A 17,919-nucleotide genomic window follows, 5' to 3' on the forward strand; every position below is an offset into this window, starting at 1 on the left:
GGGTCTGGAATTTTTTGTTGTTGTGTGTTTATATATATATATATATATATATATATATATATATATATATATAGTAGACTATATTACGTAACTTTATTGTAATATATAATATTGTGCGCAATCCGTCACACCCACTGAAGGCTCGTCAGTAGATCATGCGTGCGCTGATAGCGCTAAAGTGAACTAACCCTGAAACATAACCTGCTCCAGAGCAGGTTATCTTCACAGAGCAAGTTGCTATGGCTACTTGCATGCCCTGAAAGTTACCTCCGATTTTGGAACCAAAAGCTGAGGTTATCCGCTCGCTTATCCTCAAACATACCTGGGTATGTCACATAACCTGCTTTCTGGAATATATGGAATTACCTTTGTGCCAATTAAAATTAATGTAATTTTTCAAGAAACTTATGAAAATATAAATTGCAACTGAATAAAATGTCTTTGAAACTAAAAAAAATAATAAAATATTTAAACTTAAACTTATAAAAAAAAACAAAAAAACTTTAACTTCGTTTATAATACACTACATGTTTTGCAACTGTTTTCTCCTCTTTCATTCGCTGATCTGTAGTTACAAATGCGCTTCCAGAGTTTTCATTTACGCTTCTGAAGTTTTCATTCGCCGTTCTGACACAAATCTCTCGTGGGGGCGGGGCTAGCAGCGGTGTGTTCTCATTGGCTACTGAGTTTTTGATTAACAGCTTCTTGACCTGAAAGTGAAGGTGTCAGTGTTGCGTGTGGATGTGAGCGTCTGTTAGCGGCTTTCTATTTCATTTTAATGATATAAAGTTAGGAGTTTTGTTTTTGAATATCCGTATTTATCTGTTGCTACTACTCTGTCAACATAAGCGCGAGAAAAAGAAGGTCATATTGAGGTTTAATTATTAAAGTACTGTATATAATACTGGAAATATTGTATAATGTCCAATGTTCTCATAGGATATTTGTTTATTGCTCATGATTATTTTGCATTGTAGGGTCTAATTAGGTTGAGCTGTTACATTTGAAATACTATCATATATGTGTGTGATATATTCAGACGTCAAGAAAGTCTCACTCCAACCAGGCAATCAAACTAATTTTATTACATATTCCACACAAAGAATGTTCTTGCTGCCAATTGTTTTTATCATGCTGATAATTTTGTTTAGTTATTTTATTTAGTTAACATTATCATCTAACATTTAACTTTGGAAATACATTTTTAACAATCATCAACTCTTTCGAGTGTGACTTTTATAAACCAGTTGAATGAATGTAAATGAAAATATGAATTAGTTCAAATAAATCTAAATTCTTTGTCACTATAGCGTATACACAAGTATCAAAGTGAAAGTCTTGGATGCAATTATGTTGTGACAGGAAAGACCAGAATCCACGAAACACTAACTGCATAGTATACATGGAATGTGCAGTATTCTCATAATTTACATTACTACACAAAATGCACAAGAACATAATATACAGAATATGTTTAAAATTCATTATATGTTTTAAACACTGCAATGATCCTTTCAACAGTTCCTGTAACAGTATAAGTTACAAAACAGTGAATGAGTTGGGTAAACGTACCTATTAAGCTCATCAAAATCTACATAGAGACATTTTTAGTGCACGATATATTGGTTTCAGTACTAAAAAGTTATGTTAAAATAATATATTAATCTCTCACACAAAAATATTTAATTTTATTTTAAATGACAAAAGCATTTCTATTAAGATATACATCATTAAATGCAAAAAGTCTGGCTGTGCTTAATGGGTACATGTTTGTACCCTTTACATTTACATTTACATTTAGTCATTTTGCCAACGCTTTTATCCAAAGCGACTTACAATTGGGGAATACATAAAGCGATTCATCTTAAAGAGGCAAACAGACAGGAAGTGCTTGAGATAACAAGTTTTAGGCATTGTTCAAATAAGTACAAGCTAGAAAAGGGAAGGAATAAAGAAAGAGAAAGAAAGAAAAAGTTTTTTTTTTTTTTTTTTTTAGATGAAGTCAAGTAGCGTTTAAAGAGATGAGTTTTCAGCTGTCGCTTGAAAATTGTCAGGGATTCAGCATTCCGGATAGGGGTGGGAAGATCATTCAACCAGCCGGGAACGGTGAACGAGAATGTTCTGGAAAGTGATTTTGAGCCTCTCTGTGATGGTATCATGAGGCGTCGCTCACTAGCGGATCTCAGACTTCTGAAGGGGATGTAAATTCGTAGTAGTGAGTGGAAGTAGGCGGGTGCTGAGCCTGTGGCTGTTCTATATGCAAGCATCAATGTCTTGAACTTGATGCGAGCCTCAACCGGCAGCCAGTGCAAGGAGATAAAGAGAGGTGTAACATGGGCTCTTTTGGGCTCATTGAAGACCAGTCGTGGCGCTGCATTCTGAATCATTTGTAGAGGTTTGATTGTGCTTGATGGGAGTCCAGCCAGAAGAGCATTGCAGTAGTCCAGCCTAGAGATGACAAGGGCCTGGACAAGAAGTTGCGCAGCATGCTCCATTAGAAAGGGCCTGATCTTTCTGATGTTGTGCAATGCAAACCTGCAAGACTGGGCAGTCTTTGGAATGTGGTCTTTGAAGGTCAGCTGGTCATCGAAGATTACGCCAATATTTCTGACCGACGTCGATGGGGAAATTGTAGAAGAACCTAGCTGGATGGTGAAATCATACTGTAGAGTTGGAGTGGCAGGGAAGACAAGAAGCTCAGTCTTTGCCAGGTTGAGCTGTAGGTGATGTTCTTTCATCCATGCCGAGATGTCCGCCAGGCAGCCTGAGATCCGTGCAGCTACCGTTAAATCATCTGGTTGAAATGAAAGATAGAGCTGTGTGTCATCAGCATAGTAATGGTAGGAGAAGCCATGTGCCTGTATGATGGGACCCAGTGATGTAGTGTATATGGAGAAGAAGCACACCCGTTTCCAATAAGCTCACATCATGTTTTATAAAAAATTATTGTTTATTTTAAACAACCTTTTTAAAGAATAATTGAAAAAAATATATTTTTTTAATGTACAAAGTCAATCACAAAAAAAAAACAGAACACAAAAATTAAGCAACAAGGCATTCAATTTGATCAGTTATATATTCATAATGAAGTGTCATTTAAGCACATTGCAACATCTAGACTAGTCTGTGTTCTGCTAAGTAACACAAATTAAAAAATCAAATAAAACAAACCAATAAAACATTTCATTCATGGGGATGAACACAGAATCTAGCCTCATTATGAAGCCTCTGTTTAAATGGATGTCAACTTATCTACAGTCTCTTGAGGCTGGAATACACTACACGGTTTTTGCCCTGATTTTCCACCGATTTACAGTCTGGAGAAGTTCACAGTAGTTGCCAAAGGTCAGAGCCAGTCTGCAGATTTGAGTTGACAGAATCTATAGAAAATCAATTAACTTAACTTAAAGTGACAACCATCACTTCATATTTAAAGTCTGTTTATGAAGTATTTACATAGACGTTCAATGTGGAAAGGTCATAAGGGGTTAAAAACCTTAAAGGGGTCATATGAAGTTGCTAAAAAGAACATTATGTTGTGTATTTGGTGTAATGCAATGTTTATGCGGTTAAAAAAACATTATTTTCCACATAATGTACATTATTGTTTTCTCCTCTATGCCCCGCCTTTTTGAAACGCATCGATTTTTACAAAGCTCATCGGTCTGAAAAGCAAGGTGTGCTGTGATTGACCAGCTATCCAGTGCGTTGTGATTGGCCGAATAACTCAAGCGTGTGACGGAAATGTTACGCCCCTCACCATACTGTGATGCCGTGTCCTGGCCGGAGCGACGAGACAAAAACCCATTATAAACGAGGCATTTGTTGCATCCAGTGGGGACATAATTACTGATTATAATGACTTATACTGTCTTTTTACGCGTTGCGTTGCGTATCGTGCTGCGTAAACATTAAACCATGTCTGGAGAAATGACAAACAACAAGCGCTACTCTACACTACTCAAGACTTGCGTCAGCCAGAACAGCCAGAATAAAAGTTACGCCTTCTTTCTTTGTGTGAACATTTTGGCGGCATTATGCAAATCTTCCCACATTGTGACGTAGATATGTTGGGGTGTGTTAGAACGATAGCCGTTTTAGGTAGGTGTGGCTGACTCTTAACTTTTATAAAGAATATCTCTTTGGATTTGAGACTTTAGTCTTTGCAACTTTACAGATCTTCTTTATGCACCAAGAGCTTGTAACACTCCAAAGAGAAAGGAAAACTTGAAATCGCATCATATGACCCCTTTAAAGAGAGCACACTGAGCTTAATTGGAGCAGCAACAATTTTTTTTTTTATTTAATGTAATATTTATTAAAATGACAAGATTTTGCAAAATAAATAATCTAGGTCACGTATTAAGTTTATACATATTTTAATATTAACAAACATTATTAACAATATCTATGAAATTATACTTTTTTCTTATTGATGTCACACTGAAGCTGTGTGATTTTCATAGCAGTGCACCCTTTAAGCTCATCTTAAAATAATATGAAATCTTTAAAAATTACAGCAGTGTAAAACCACAGACCAGCAATAAACTGTCAATTTATAATATTATGGATTTAAAAGTACAAGCCAGTAATGCCTGTGAAGTAATATATTAGCGTAGCACACAATCTTATACAGCTAGTCAGCTAACTGTGTTCTATAGTATCTGCGCTATGTTGCTAAAACTATCTTTTGGATCTAACTGTAATTATTTCCCACATTCAAATTCCAGGTTATAATCTGCAAAAGTCTAAACATGAATCTCTTAATTTTACAATAAGTAGTGAAACTTACCCAAAATAAAGGCTTAAGGGCCTTATAGGTAAGTAATAATATTTTGTAACTGATACGGAACTTAATAGGTAGCCAGTGCAGAGACTGTACAATTGGGGTAATATGATCATATGTGACCCTGAACCACAAAAGCAGTTTTAAGTTGCTGGGGTATAATTGTAGCAATAGTCAAAAATACATTGTATGGGTCAAAATTATACATTTTTCTTTTATGCCAAAAATCATTAGGATATTAAGTAAAGATCATGTTCATTGAAGATATTTTGTAAATTTCCTACTGTACTATATATGCATTGCTAAAAACTTTATTTGAACAACTTTAAAGGCGATTTTCTCAATATTTTGATTTATTTGCACCCTCAGATTCCAAATTTTCAAATAGTTGTATCTCGGCCAAATATTGTCCTATCCTAACAAACCATACATCAATGGAAAGCTTATTTATTCAGCTTTCATCTAAAATGGACCCTTATGACTGGATTTGTGGTCCAGGGTCACACATTTTCTTGACCTGGTAAGGACTCTAGCCGCTGCATTTTGGACTATCTGTAGCTTGTTTATTGAAGATGCAGGACAACCAGCTAGCAGTGCATTACAATAGTCCAGTCTAGAGGTCATGAATGCATGAACTAACTTTTCTGCATCAGAAACAGGTATCATGTTTCGTAACTTTCTGTCTAATATAACACCCAGATTTTTTGACTGTAGAGGAAGTAACAGTACATCTGTCTAGTTGCATATTGTAATCCAAGAGATTCTGTGTACTGTTTTTTGGTCCAATTAAGTAATGTCTTTGTCTTATCCTAATTTAATAGGAGGCAGACGTGTCACTGTCAAAGTCTACAATCAAGAGAAGACTTCACCAGAGCAAATACAGAGGCTTTAACACAAGCTGCAAACAAGGCCAGATTAGACTTTGCCAAAAACATCTAAAAAAGCCAGACCACTTCTGCAAAAGCATTCTTTGGACGACTGAAATTAAGATCAACCTGAATGACGGGAAGAAAAAAGTATGAAGAAGGCTTGGAACAGCTCATGATCCAAAGCATACAACATCATCTGTGAAACATGGAGCAGTGTGATGCATGAGCATGCATGGCTTTACTGGTGTTTAGCGGTGATGAGACAGAAGACAGAAGCAGTCGGATGAATTCTGAAGTGTATAGAGATATACTCTCTGCCCAGATTCAGACAAATACAGCAAAGTTGATTGGGTGGTGCTTCATAGTGCAAATGGACGATGACACAAAACATACTGTCGCGGGGTGAATGAGAACACAGACTCGGTACTGGTCGAAAGAGCCCCAGAGGGTGATTTATTTGCCCACACACTGATCACACGTGCTCTGATGAATAATGCTCGGTGCCCGTCTCAGCGTGGTGCTCGTGGGGTGAAGTGCCGTGGTGCAGATCCCTCTCCCAGGGTGCCTTCGGAGTCTGTGAACAAGGAGAAACAAGCATTAATGTCGCCTGGAGCTCCGGGGTGCCTTCCCGCTGGTGTCTCTTCTCCTGGCTTTTAAGGCCAGCGGGAACGAGCTCCAGGTGCGCCACTCATCGCGCACAGGTGTTGTGCGTCGGTGATCAGTGTGGCAGCGGCGTTTCCAGGGCAACGCTAATCTGGACTCGGGATACTCGCCACATCCCCCCTCCCTAGGCGTCGCCCTGGTCCTGTGGGGAAACACACAACTCGTTGTGGGGGTATTACGGGGGGGGAATTTCTGGTTACCTGCCAGACCGGCCCAACCGGACCAGTCCCGGGAGAGACCGTCCGCATTCCCGTGATCGGCCCCGGCCCGATGTTGTACCTGGAAGCAGAAGTCCTGGAGTGCAGGGAACCACCGTGTCACCCGGGCGTTTGTGTCCTTCGCCCTGGACATCCACTGTAGGGGCGCATGGTCGGTGACAAGGGTGAACCGGCTGCCCCAAAGGTAGTATTTCAACTCCAGGACTGCCCACTTTATGGCCAGGGCCTCTTTCTCCAGGGTGGCGTACCTGGTCTCCGCGGGGGAGAGTTTCCGGCTGATGTAGACTATGGGGTGTTCCTCTCCATCCCGGAGCTGGGAGAGGACTGCCCCTAAACTGGTGCCGGAGGCGTCCGTATATAGAGTGAAGGGGCAGCCGAAGTCTGGGGCATGAAGGACCGGGGAGGACGTCAGGGCTGTCTTGAGGGCCTGGAAGGTGGCTTCGGTCTCGGGAGTCCAGTCTATTTTCTCCGGCTGCCCCTTCCTGGTAAGGTCTGACAGGGAGCAGGCTATAGAGGGGAAGTTAGGTATGAAACACCGGTAGTAGCCTGCCAACCCCAAAAAGGCCCGTACCTGCGTCTTGTTTGCGGGGCGTGGGAACTTCTTTACCGCCTCGACCTTCTTGTCCTGGGGCATGATGAGCCCTCTTCCGATCTTGTACCCCAGGTATTTGGCTTCGGTGAGGCCGAGGTGGCACTTCTTGGGGTTGGCCGTCAGGCCAGCCTGCCGGAGCTCCGTCAACACCCTCCGTAGATGCTCCAGGTGAGTCTCCCAGCCCTCAGAGTGTATGACGACATCATCCAGGTAAGCCCCGAGGCTTGGTGGGGCCGGAGCAAGATGTCCATCAACCGCTGGAACGTGGCTGGTGCCCCGTGTAGGCTAAGTCTTTACAGAACCGGAGGGTGTTGTCCGGCTTTGGAACCATCATGATGGGCCTGGCCCACGGGCTACAGGAGGGTTCGATGATTCCTAGTTGGAGCATCTTCTTGACTTTCTCCTCTATAGCCGGCCGGCGAGCTTCCGGTATCCGGTAGGGCCGCTGCTGGACTACGACTCCGGGTGGTGTGTGGACCTCGTGCTCTATGACGGTAGTTCTGCCCGGGGTCTCACTGAACACATCCCGGAACTGACTGACCAGGGCCTCAAGCTCCGTCTTCTGGGTCGCCGACAGCTGCGGTTCCACGTCCACTACCGGGGCCCCGGTATGAGCTAGCGTGGCAAGTTGCTCGGCCCGGGGAACCCACTTCTTGAGCAAGTTGACGTGGTAGATTTGCACCGTCCGTCGGCGGCCCGGTTGCCGCACCCGGTACGTCACCAATCCCATCCATTCCACTACAGTGTAGGGCGCCTGCCAGGTCGCCAGAAACGTGCACGCAGCTGTCGGGACCAGTACCACCACTCGATCGCCTGGCTGGAACTCCCGGGCCTGGGTGGGCCGGTCGTACAGCCATTGCTGGGCGCGCTGGGCGGTCACGAGATGTTCCTTAACCAGCGGCATGACCCGGGTCTATCCTTTCCCTCATCTCCCGCACATGCTCAACGAGGCTACGAAGGGGGGCGGGTTGGTTCTCCCGTGCTTCCCGAGCCACGTCTAGAAGGCCCCTAGGCTGTCTCCCAAACAGCAGTTCGAAGGGGGTGAAGCCTGTGGAAGCCTGTGGTACTTCCCGGACTCCAAAGAGCACGTACGGGATCATGAGGTCCCAGTCACGCCCATCTTCGGCCACAACCCGCTTCAGAAATGGTCCCGGATGCGTTGGACGATGTTGTCGGCTCCTAGGTGTCCCGCCATTGGGTGGCCGTGTGCCAGCTCCATGACCGTCTCCATCTTGGTGGTAGGCACGACCAGGAGGAATTGTCCCCCGGAAGCCTGTCTACCTCATCAATGCGGCGCACTTGATCCCAGCAGTTCCGCAGGTGGTCATCCTCGCTTTGTTCTCTTCCGAACGAGCCCCCGGTCGTGACCTGGGAAAACACATCAAGGTAGACAGATGGTAGATTAGCGGGCTGACACTCACCCTCCCTCTCGCTGTCTGTCACTAGGTATACCGGCCTTGGGCTGGGCAGTCCCCGACGGGGTCGCCGTGGTCCGTTCCGGGCGGTATGGCCTGGCATCCTGGGTCCGAGGAGGAGCTTCTGGAACCCCGGCCAGTCCCGTCCCAGGAGCAGAGGTACGGGGAGATCTGGCACAATGCCCACCTCGATGGCCCAGGTCCCGGGCTCCGCTGAAATCCGCACTGTACGGGCCGGTACATAGCGGGTGTCTCCGTGCACACACGTCAGCAGCAACTGGGATTATGGCTCGGGCCTGGGTTGTACCAGGGACGGTTGCACGAGGGTGACTGAACTGCCGGAGTCCAAGAAGGCCTGTACAAGTTTCCCTTCCAGTTTTACCATCCTGCTGGGGCCCGGGGAAAGTCCGTCCTGGTGCAGGAAACACCCTGCCATCCAGGCCCGGGCCGTCGGGGCCGGGGGTTCCGTGGGCATTGGCTCATCCACAAAGTCGGGGACCGCCGGTCTGCTGCCTGGTCGCGGTGCCCTGCGGGGCGCCAGGCCCGCTCTCTTCCCTGCCTCGTGGGCGTTCGTTGCCGCCGCCAGCTCAACCGCCTCTATCAGGCTGTGGATGTCCTGGGGATTTCGCATACTGACCGGGCGCCTCAGCGGGCGGGGCAGTGGCCGTAGCAGTCGATCGATGAGCACTTTCTCGGCTACCTGGTCCGGGGTCGGAGGTGAGTTACTCGGGCCAGTTGCGCAGCTTGCGCTCTCACTGGCTGCCGTTCATCATAGGTCCATTGATAGAACTGTTGCGCCGCCCCCATGGGCGATAGACCCACCCAGGCTAGGATTTCAGCTTTGAGCTCGTCATACGGTTCATTCCGGGGTGCCCTCAGGGCAAAATAGGCCAGCTGCGCTTCTCCGGTAAGGAAGGGAGCGATGATGCGAGCCCACTCTTCCTGGACCCACCCCTCCCGGGCCGCGATGACCTCAAATGTGTGGAGGTAAGCCTCGATGTCGTCGTTCTCGGTCAAACGGACGAGGTATTGGTGCGCTTTGACCGGCGCTTCCGGGAGGGGCAGGCGCCCTGGGGTGTGGGGTGAAGTGCCGTGGTGCAGATCCCTCTCCCAGGGTGCCTTCGGAGTCTGTGAACAAGGAGAAACAAGCATTAATGTCGCCTGGAGCTCCGGGGTGCCTTCCCTCTAATATCTCTTCTCCTGGCTTTTAAGGCCAGTGGGAACGAGCTCCAGGTGCGCCTCTCATCGCGCACAGGTGTTGTGCGTCGGTGATCAGTGTGGCAGCGGCGTTTCCAGGGCGACGCTAATCTGGACTCGGGATACTCGCCACAATACAGAAAAGCAACCCAGGAGTCTTTGAAGGTAAAAAAGTGGAATATTCTGCAATGGCCAAGTCAATCTCCTGATCTCAACCCGATTGAGCTGCATTTCACTCGCTGAAGACAAAACTAAAGGCAGAAAGAGCCACAAACAAACAACAACTGAAGTCAGCTGCAGTAAAGGCCTGGCAAAGCATCACAAAGGAGCAAACCCAGTCTCTGCTGATGTCCATGAGTCCACACTTAAGGCAGTCATTGCCTGCATAAGATTCTCAACAAAATATTAAAAATTAAAATTATATTTATCTGTCCAATTACATTCGAGCCCCTGAAAATGGGGGGACTATGTATAAAAATGGTTGTAATTCCAAAGCATTTTATGTAATATTTTTGTTCAAACCCTTGAATTAAAACTTAAAATCTGCACTTCAATTTCATCTTTATTGTTTCATTTTAATTCTATTCTGGTGGCATACCGAGTGTCCAAATATATATGGACCTAACTGTATAATGTACATATTTATGTGTAGGTGAGACTGTCAGTCAGCAGGTTTCAACAAACTGTCACTGATTCAAAGATAAAAATTTAGAAATTCTATGTCAAACTTTAGATTACATTTTCTTTTGCGTACCATAGATGAGAATCCTGTGGACACCCCTGCAACAACGTTTATTCATCTCATTTAATATTTTATTCTGTGTGACTAAATTGTTTTACATTTCTGTTCTATGTATTCCACTAGTACTTCTGTAAAATAAGGGGGTTTTGTTCAGAAACATAAAGCAGCATCTCCAGAACCCAGCTGTGTGTCTATGAAGAGTAATGCATCCATGGACCGTCCTAAATTCAGTGATGGAGCAGTGACCTCTGACCCTGAGTGTGTATCAGTGTGATTTCCCTGCTAGAGTGAGGCATTTCTAAGACAATATTTAATTGGTAAATCAAGTCAAGTCTGTTTTATTTGTGAAACATAATCACATAATAAACTTGACTACAAATGGATCATATTATGGCTTTTGAGTCAAAGATTTTTCGGATCAGCAAGAAAGAAAAAATATTGAACAGTGAACAGTCAGTAATAAAATAAGAACAAATTAACAAATTACAAACATCGATAATTAGGGGTCGAAAAATGCACAATCTTTGAGCCTAGGGTGAAATCACTGTGCACATTAACAATGATTTGGGACAAATGTAATGTAATTATATGTCATATTTAATTGCATTTAATATTAAATAAAAATTAATAATTTTTAAATCATTAAAAATGCATGTCATGTGATCATATAAGCCAGCAGCCATATCGCCCTGTAGCCCAAGACTGGTTGCCACGAAGCAGGGTTGAGACCTCCTGGGAAAACTAGGTTGCTGCTGGAAGAGGTGTTAGTGAGGCCAGAAGGAGGTGCTCACCCTGTGGTCTGTGTGGGTCCTAACACCCCAGTATAGTGATGGGGACACTATACTGTCAAAAAGCACCGTCCTTCGGATGAGACGTTAAACCGAGGTCCTGACTCTCTGTGGTCGTTAAAAAATCCCAGGTTGTCTTTCGAAAAGAGTAGAGGCGTGACCTCGACATCCTGGCCAAATTCGCCCATTGGCCTCTGACCATCATGGCCTCCTAACAATCCCCATATCTACTGATTGGCTTCATCACACTGTCTCCTCTCCACCAATAAGCTGGTGTGTGTAATCTCAGGAGCACTTAAAGTAAATATATTAGGTGAAAGAGGATCAGATTACAATACAGTTTGTGAATTTGTGCATTTTAATGTGTTTGAAAGACAAAGAAAAGACAAAGCCTTCCAAAGACATAGAAATACATGGTTAAATAGTGATAATTCAAATAAAATGTGTTCATAGTTGATGCAATTTTGAAACACTTCTTCACTGATTTTTGTAAATCCAGTGGTCAAATGCTGTGTCGCCATCTGTATAATGACTGATCTTTGTGTGAAACTCCACAAAACTTGAAGACTTTCTGAATGTATATAAGCAGTAGGCTATTTCAGAAAGAAAAATGTAAAAGATGAAAAAAAGAAATAAGGGAGAATCAATAAATTATGAATGATTTATTGCTATTGTGCAGATAACATGTAATCATTTGTGATCATATTTTTGGCAATATTGCCCAGCCCCAATAGTGGTCCTAAATAAAGTATATATCTGGTTTGTGTTTTAGTAGTCCTGCCAGAAAAATGAGTCTCTGTGGGCAGAGAAAGAAGAGGGTTTCTGTTCGTAAACGTAATGCAGCATTTCCTGAACCCAGCTGTGTGTTTATGAAGAGATGCAAATCTTTGCTTCATAACGCTGAACCTGAGTAAGTACCAGTGTGAGCAGTGTGTAGCTGAGTCTGTACTTCATTCATTTGCACTATTTGTTCTCGTCAGCTACAGACATGTTCCATCTCAAAGCAGTGTGTTCAACTGTAGCTTCTATATAAGTGTGGGATCAAATTATATCTTAGAGTTTGGTGTCCTCAAAACATTTGTAAATGCATTTTCTGAATTTCAATGCCTTTTCACAGTCATTTTTTGTCTTATTTCATCTCACTGTTTCTGCAGAGTGACAACAGATGTTGAGATCAGATCAGTGCCCCGACTGACCTGCACTGACTCAGACTGTCAGATCCTCATCAGGCAGAGAGTCAAAGACCAACACAAAACCAGCATGAAGAAGAAGTATGAAAGATTATTTGAGGGAATCAAACTAGAAGAGAATCAAACCCTCCTGAACAGGATCTACACACAGCTCTACATCATAGAGGGAGAGAGTGAAGGAGTGAATGAAGAACATGAGGTTTTACAGATGGAGAAAACACCCAGAACACAACACACTCCAATCTACTGCAATGACATCTTTAAACCCTTAAATGAACCAGGATGTGAGGAGAAAGATGAAATCAAGACTGTTCTTACTAAAGGCATCGCTGGAATTGGAAAAACTGTCTCTGTGCAGAAGTTCATTCTGTACTGGACCGAGGGAAAAGCCAATCAGGATGTAGATTTCATGTTTGTGCTTCCATTTCGAGAGCTGAACTTGATTAAAGATCACCAGTACAGTCTTCACAGACTTCTGCTGGACTTTCATCCTGAACTTCAAGATCTGGACTCAAAGATTTATGAGGACTGTAAAGTTGTGTTCGTCTTTGATGGTCTGGATGAAAGCAGAATTACACTGATGTTTTCAGATGATGAGAAAGTTTGTGATGTGAATGAGTTTTCATCAGTGGGTGTGTTGATGTCAAACCTCATCAGAGGAGAGCTGCTTCCCTCTGCTCTCATCTGGATCACCTGCAGACCAGCAGCAGCCAATCAGATCCCCTCAGAATACATCAGCCGTGTGACAGAAATTCAGGGATTCAATGAGCCTCAGAAGGAGGAATATTTCAGAAAGAGAATCAGTGATGAGCATCAAGCCAGCAGAATCATCCAACACATTAAAATATCAAGAAGCCTCCACATCATGTGTCACATCCCCGTCTTCTGCTGGATCTCAGCCACTGTGCTTCAAAACCTCCTGAAACAAGATGACAGTGCAGAAATACCTCAAACTCTGACTGAAATGTACATCCACTTCCTGCTGACTCAGATTAACATGAAGAGTCAGAAGTATGATGAGAGAGATCCAGAGAAACCCTTGACGTCCAGCAGAGATGTGATTGTGAAACTTGCTGAACTGGCTTTCAAACAGCTGATGAAGGGCAACGTGATGTTCTATGAGGAGGACCTGATTGAGAGTGGCATAGATGTCACTGATGCCTCAGTGTATTCTGGGATTTGCACTGAGATCTTTAAGGAGGAATCTGTGATTCATCAGAGGAAAGTCTACTGCTTCATTCATTTGAGCTTTCAGGAGTTTCTGGCTGCTTTATATCTGTTTTACTCCCATGTAGTCAAGAATAAGGAATCACTGATGTTATTTCTGAAAGGAAGATATGAGTGGTACAGTCTGGAAAACTCTGTGGATGAACTACTAATATCAGCAGTTGATACATCCATACTGAATGAAAATGGACAGCTGGATCTTTTCCTGCGGTTCCTGCTGGGCTTCTCACATGAGGCCAATCAAAGACTCTTACAGGATCTACTGACACACACAGTGAACAGCTCAGAGACAATCAGAGACACCACACAGAACATTAAAGACACAATCAAGGGTCAGAATACTGATGATATGTTTGACATCCATTTGCAAAAACTTCTGGAGCCTGCACCAGAGTCTTTGGATATTGATATAAACTGTGGACAACATGCAAACTCCACACAGAAAGACTTGCTGGGTCAAGGAATCACACACTACATTAAAAATGCAATCAAAGTCGATGAAGGTCTCTCAGCTGGCAGATGCATCAATCTGTTCCTCTGTCTGCTGGAAATGAAGGATCAGACTCTGTACAGAGAGATTCAGGAGTTTGTGAAATCAGAGAAACACTCAAAGAATCAGCTCTCTCCATCTCAATGCTCAACAATCACCTACATGATTCAGATATCAGAGGAAGTGCTGGATGAGTTTGATCTGAAGAGATACAACACATCAGATGAGGGTAGAAGAAGACTGATACCAGCTGTGGTGAACTGCAGAAAAGCTCTGTGAGTATTAATTCATGTGATTGCAAATGAAACTGAATGTGTCTGTTTTGTTGAGGCACAATAAGATTGTAATTCCTCCAAATTATAACAGAGTTGGGTCATTCCGTGTGAAATCAACCAAATTTCTGAAACTTCCCCGGCTCCCCAGTTTTGATTCTGTCAATATTTTTTTTCTGAAGAAACATGTACAGCGATGAAAACCAAAATCTTAAATGCCATTGATGTATATTTACTTAGTAATCCACTAATGACCTGAGATTCAGTGGAAAATGTGTACAGTTCATTCAAATGGGAAATGTGTACAATTCGTTCACTCTGTGTTGCAGACTTGCAGACTGTAATCTCACTGATCAGTGCTGTGAAATTTTGTCTTCATCTCTACAATCATCAAACTCCTCACTGAGAGAGCTGGACCTGAGTAACAATGACCTGCAGGATTCAGGAGTGGAGCTTCTGTCTGATGGACTGAAGAGTTCACACTGTCAACTCAACATACTGAGGTTTGTGATTTGTAATAAAATGGTTGAGACAATAAATGAGCTGTTCAGGGTCTGGAACTTTAATAATTTAGCATACTGCAGTAATTAGTAATTAGAGACAGTGAAATAATAGTGAATATTGTCATGTTGTTGAAAGATGTATAAGGATAATTAAATGAGGATCATTTGTAGATCAATGTCTCTGTTAAATGAATAAATGTAAATGTGATAATTGTACTTTGTTCTGTTTAGATTAATAGACTGTAATCTCACTGATGAATGCTGTGAAAGTTTGTCTTCATATCTACAATCAAACTCACTGAGAGAGCTGGACCTGAGTCACAATGACCTACAGGATTCAGGAGTGAAGCTTCTCTCTGATGGACTGAAGAGTTCACAGTGTCAACTCAGCATACTGAGGTAATAAAAACAGATAGAGATTCACTTGATTATGACAATAATGATGCCCTCAGCTCTGGTCCTGAAATTCTGGGTTTTTGTAATATATCAGCAGACCCCATTGTGTCTGAAGACTTTTTTTTATTGTCTATTTACTGACTAAAATGTCAATGTTTGAGGTGCGGATATGAACAGAAGCTGTTAAAACACTGAACCCAGAGTTATTCCATCTGAACTAAACCTGTAATCAGTGATCTTTGGATAAAAAGTGCTACAATGAGGCAATTGATTTAAAGCAGAGTTACATGAATCTAAACACTCTTGTGTGTGAATCAGTTTAAGATGATCTCCAGTCCCAGATGATGTGATGTTGAGAGAGAGAGTGTGTGTGTGTGTGTGTGTGTGTTTGTTTGTAGATTATCTGGTTGTATGGTGACAGAGGAAGGCTGTTGTTTTCTGGCTTCAGCTCTGAGTTCAAACCCCTCACACCTGAGAGAGCTGGATCTGAGTTACAATCATCCAGGACAATCATTAGTCAAGCTGCTCTCTGATCCAAACTACAGACTGGACAAACTCAAGTATGTTCAACACTAACAATCATCCTGTCATTTGTGTTTGTACATGTGTCTGCTATAATATAAAAACTCACATGTACATAAATCCCTGAATACAGGACATATATGTGTACATTAATAAGGATGTGTCTTGAACTCTGTGAGTGAAGATGATCTTGATTCAGCTCAATAGCTGCTTGTGACCCATAATAGCAGCATTTGAGAAACAGACTCAAGACTTTAGGCCTGGTTGCAACAAAGCTCTTAAGTTTGGAAAATCCTAAGTTATAATGTTAAGGGGACCAGGGATGTGATTTTTTTAGGGATGTCATATATGATGATCAGGTTTTTTGTGCCCCCAATCCCCCAGAGAAAATCTATGTTAGACCTTCGAGCAGGCACTCTTCTAACTAGCCCAAATAAAAAAAAATAAAAAAAATTTATATAGAAATTTGGATAGTCGAATCGTCAATCAAAAACATTTTTAAAACAGTAATATCATGGAAGGGATTTCATTTCACAATTTCAGGGTATCTGCAGAATAAAAAAAAATCAGTTTAAGGCTTTTAATTACCCTTTTTAAAGGGGTCATATGATGCGATTTAAATTTTTCCTTTCTCTTTGGAGTGTTACAAGCTCTTGGTGCATAAAGAAGATCTGTAAAGTTGCAAAGACTAAAGTCTCAAATCCAAAGAGATGTTCTTTATAAAAGTTAAGAGTTAACCACACCTACCTAAAACGGCTTGTTCTAACACGTCCTCTAACAGGAAGATTTGCATAACGCCGCCCAAATGTTCACGCAAAGAAAGAAGGCATAACTTTTATTGTCGCTGTAGTATTGTTGTTGCCGCCGCCATGTCATGAAGGCACTGTGTGATTCGTTGTGAAAGCGAAACTACTTTGTTTGGCCTTCCAAAAATGGACACGACTAGAAATCAGTGGTTAAGTTGTATTTACAACACTGTTCCAGAACACTTCAACCCAAATATTCAGATGTGTCCAGCACATTTTATGGAGGACCGTTTCCTGATCCTGGTAGAGTAGACTACAATGCCGGCTGTTCTGACTCAAAGACTGTAAGTACGTTTTTTTATATTTTATATTTTTTATATTTAATGAAAACCCATTATAAACGAGGCATTCGTTGCATCCAGTAGGGACATAATTATGGATTATAATAACTTATACTGTCTTTTTACGCATTGCGTTGTATCGCGTTGCGTAAACATAAAACCACATCTGCATTTGTGATCGGAGAAATGACAAACAACAAGCCCTACTCTACACTGTCCAAAAAACTTGCTTTAAATATATAAAATATAAAAACTCTTTAAATATAAAAAACGTACTTACAGTCTGTGAGTCAGAACAGCCGGCATTGTAGTCTACTCTCCCAGGATCAGGAAACGGTCCTCCATAAAATGTGCTGGACACATCTGAATATTTGGGTTGAAGTGTTCTGGAACAGTGTTGTAAATACAACTTAACCACTGATTTCTAGTCGTGTCCATTTTTGGAAGGCCAAACAAAGTAGTTTCGCTTTCACAACGAAACACAGCATCACACACGGTGGCCTAGAGAGAGCAGAGGCCGGGGGCTAGAGTGAAGGACGGCCGGAGGGCTTGAGTGAGCAGAGGCGGTGGATTCGACGAAGAAGCATCCAGCGGGCTTGCGGCAACCACATGTGACGACCCCGGGCTGGACTCCGCTTCGTCCACGGTGAAAGCCGATCCGGCGATCCACAGTGCAAAGTTGATGTATTTCCTCAGCAACCAGCACGGATCAGCTCCAGGCATGACAAAGCAGATATCGTCCTCTTTTGGAAGGCCAACCAAAGTAGTTTCGCTTTCACGACAAAACACACAGCGCCTTCACGACCAGGCGGCGGCCGCATCAACAAAAGTTATGCCTTCTTTCTTTGCGTGAACATTTGGGCGGCGTTATGCAAATCTTCCCACATCGTGAAAAGAGAGCAAAGAACATTTACATTATCAAAGAACATTTTCACTGACAGTCTAGAGTTCAAGCACTCTCA

At 42.9% G+C, this 17,919-nt stretch overlaps 1 protein-coding gene across 1 annotated transcript in view; it reads left to right on the plus strand.

The window, feature by feature from the left end:
* The window catches only part of LOC107574462 (NACHT, LRR and PYD domains-containing protein 3-like), a 33,997-nt gene that overhangs the window by 13,244 nt on the left and 2,834 nt on the right, over positions 1 to 17,919 (plus strand). The window contains exons 2-6 of the mRNA XM_016260896.1: positions 12,043 to 12,180; positions 12,425 to 14,452; positions 14,779 to 14,952; positions 15,184 to 15,351; positions 15,747 to 15,908. Coding sequence (XP_016116382.1) covers positions 12,043 to 12,180; positions 12,425 to 14,452; positions 14,779 to 14,952; positions 15,184 to 15,351; positions 15,747 to 15,908 — 2,670 coding nt within the window. The remainder of the gene's footprint in view (positions 1 to 12,042; positions 12,181 to 12,424; positions 14,453 to 14,778; positions 14,953 to 15,183; positions 15,352 to 15,746; positions 15,909 to 17,919) is intronic.

This window comes from Sinocyclocheilus grahami, unplaced genomic scaffold (genome assembly GCF_001515645.1).
Source record: "Sinocyclocheilus grahami isolate Dianchi unplaced genomic scaffold, SAMN03320097.WGS_v1.1 scaffold2240.1, whole genome shotgun sequence".
NCBI lineage: Eukaryota > Metazoa > Chordata > Actinopteri > Cypriniformes > Cyprinidae > Sinocyclocheilus > Sinocyclocheilus grahami.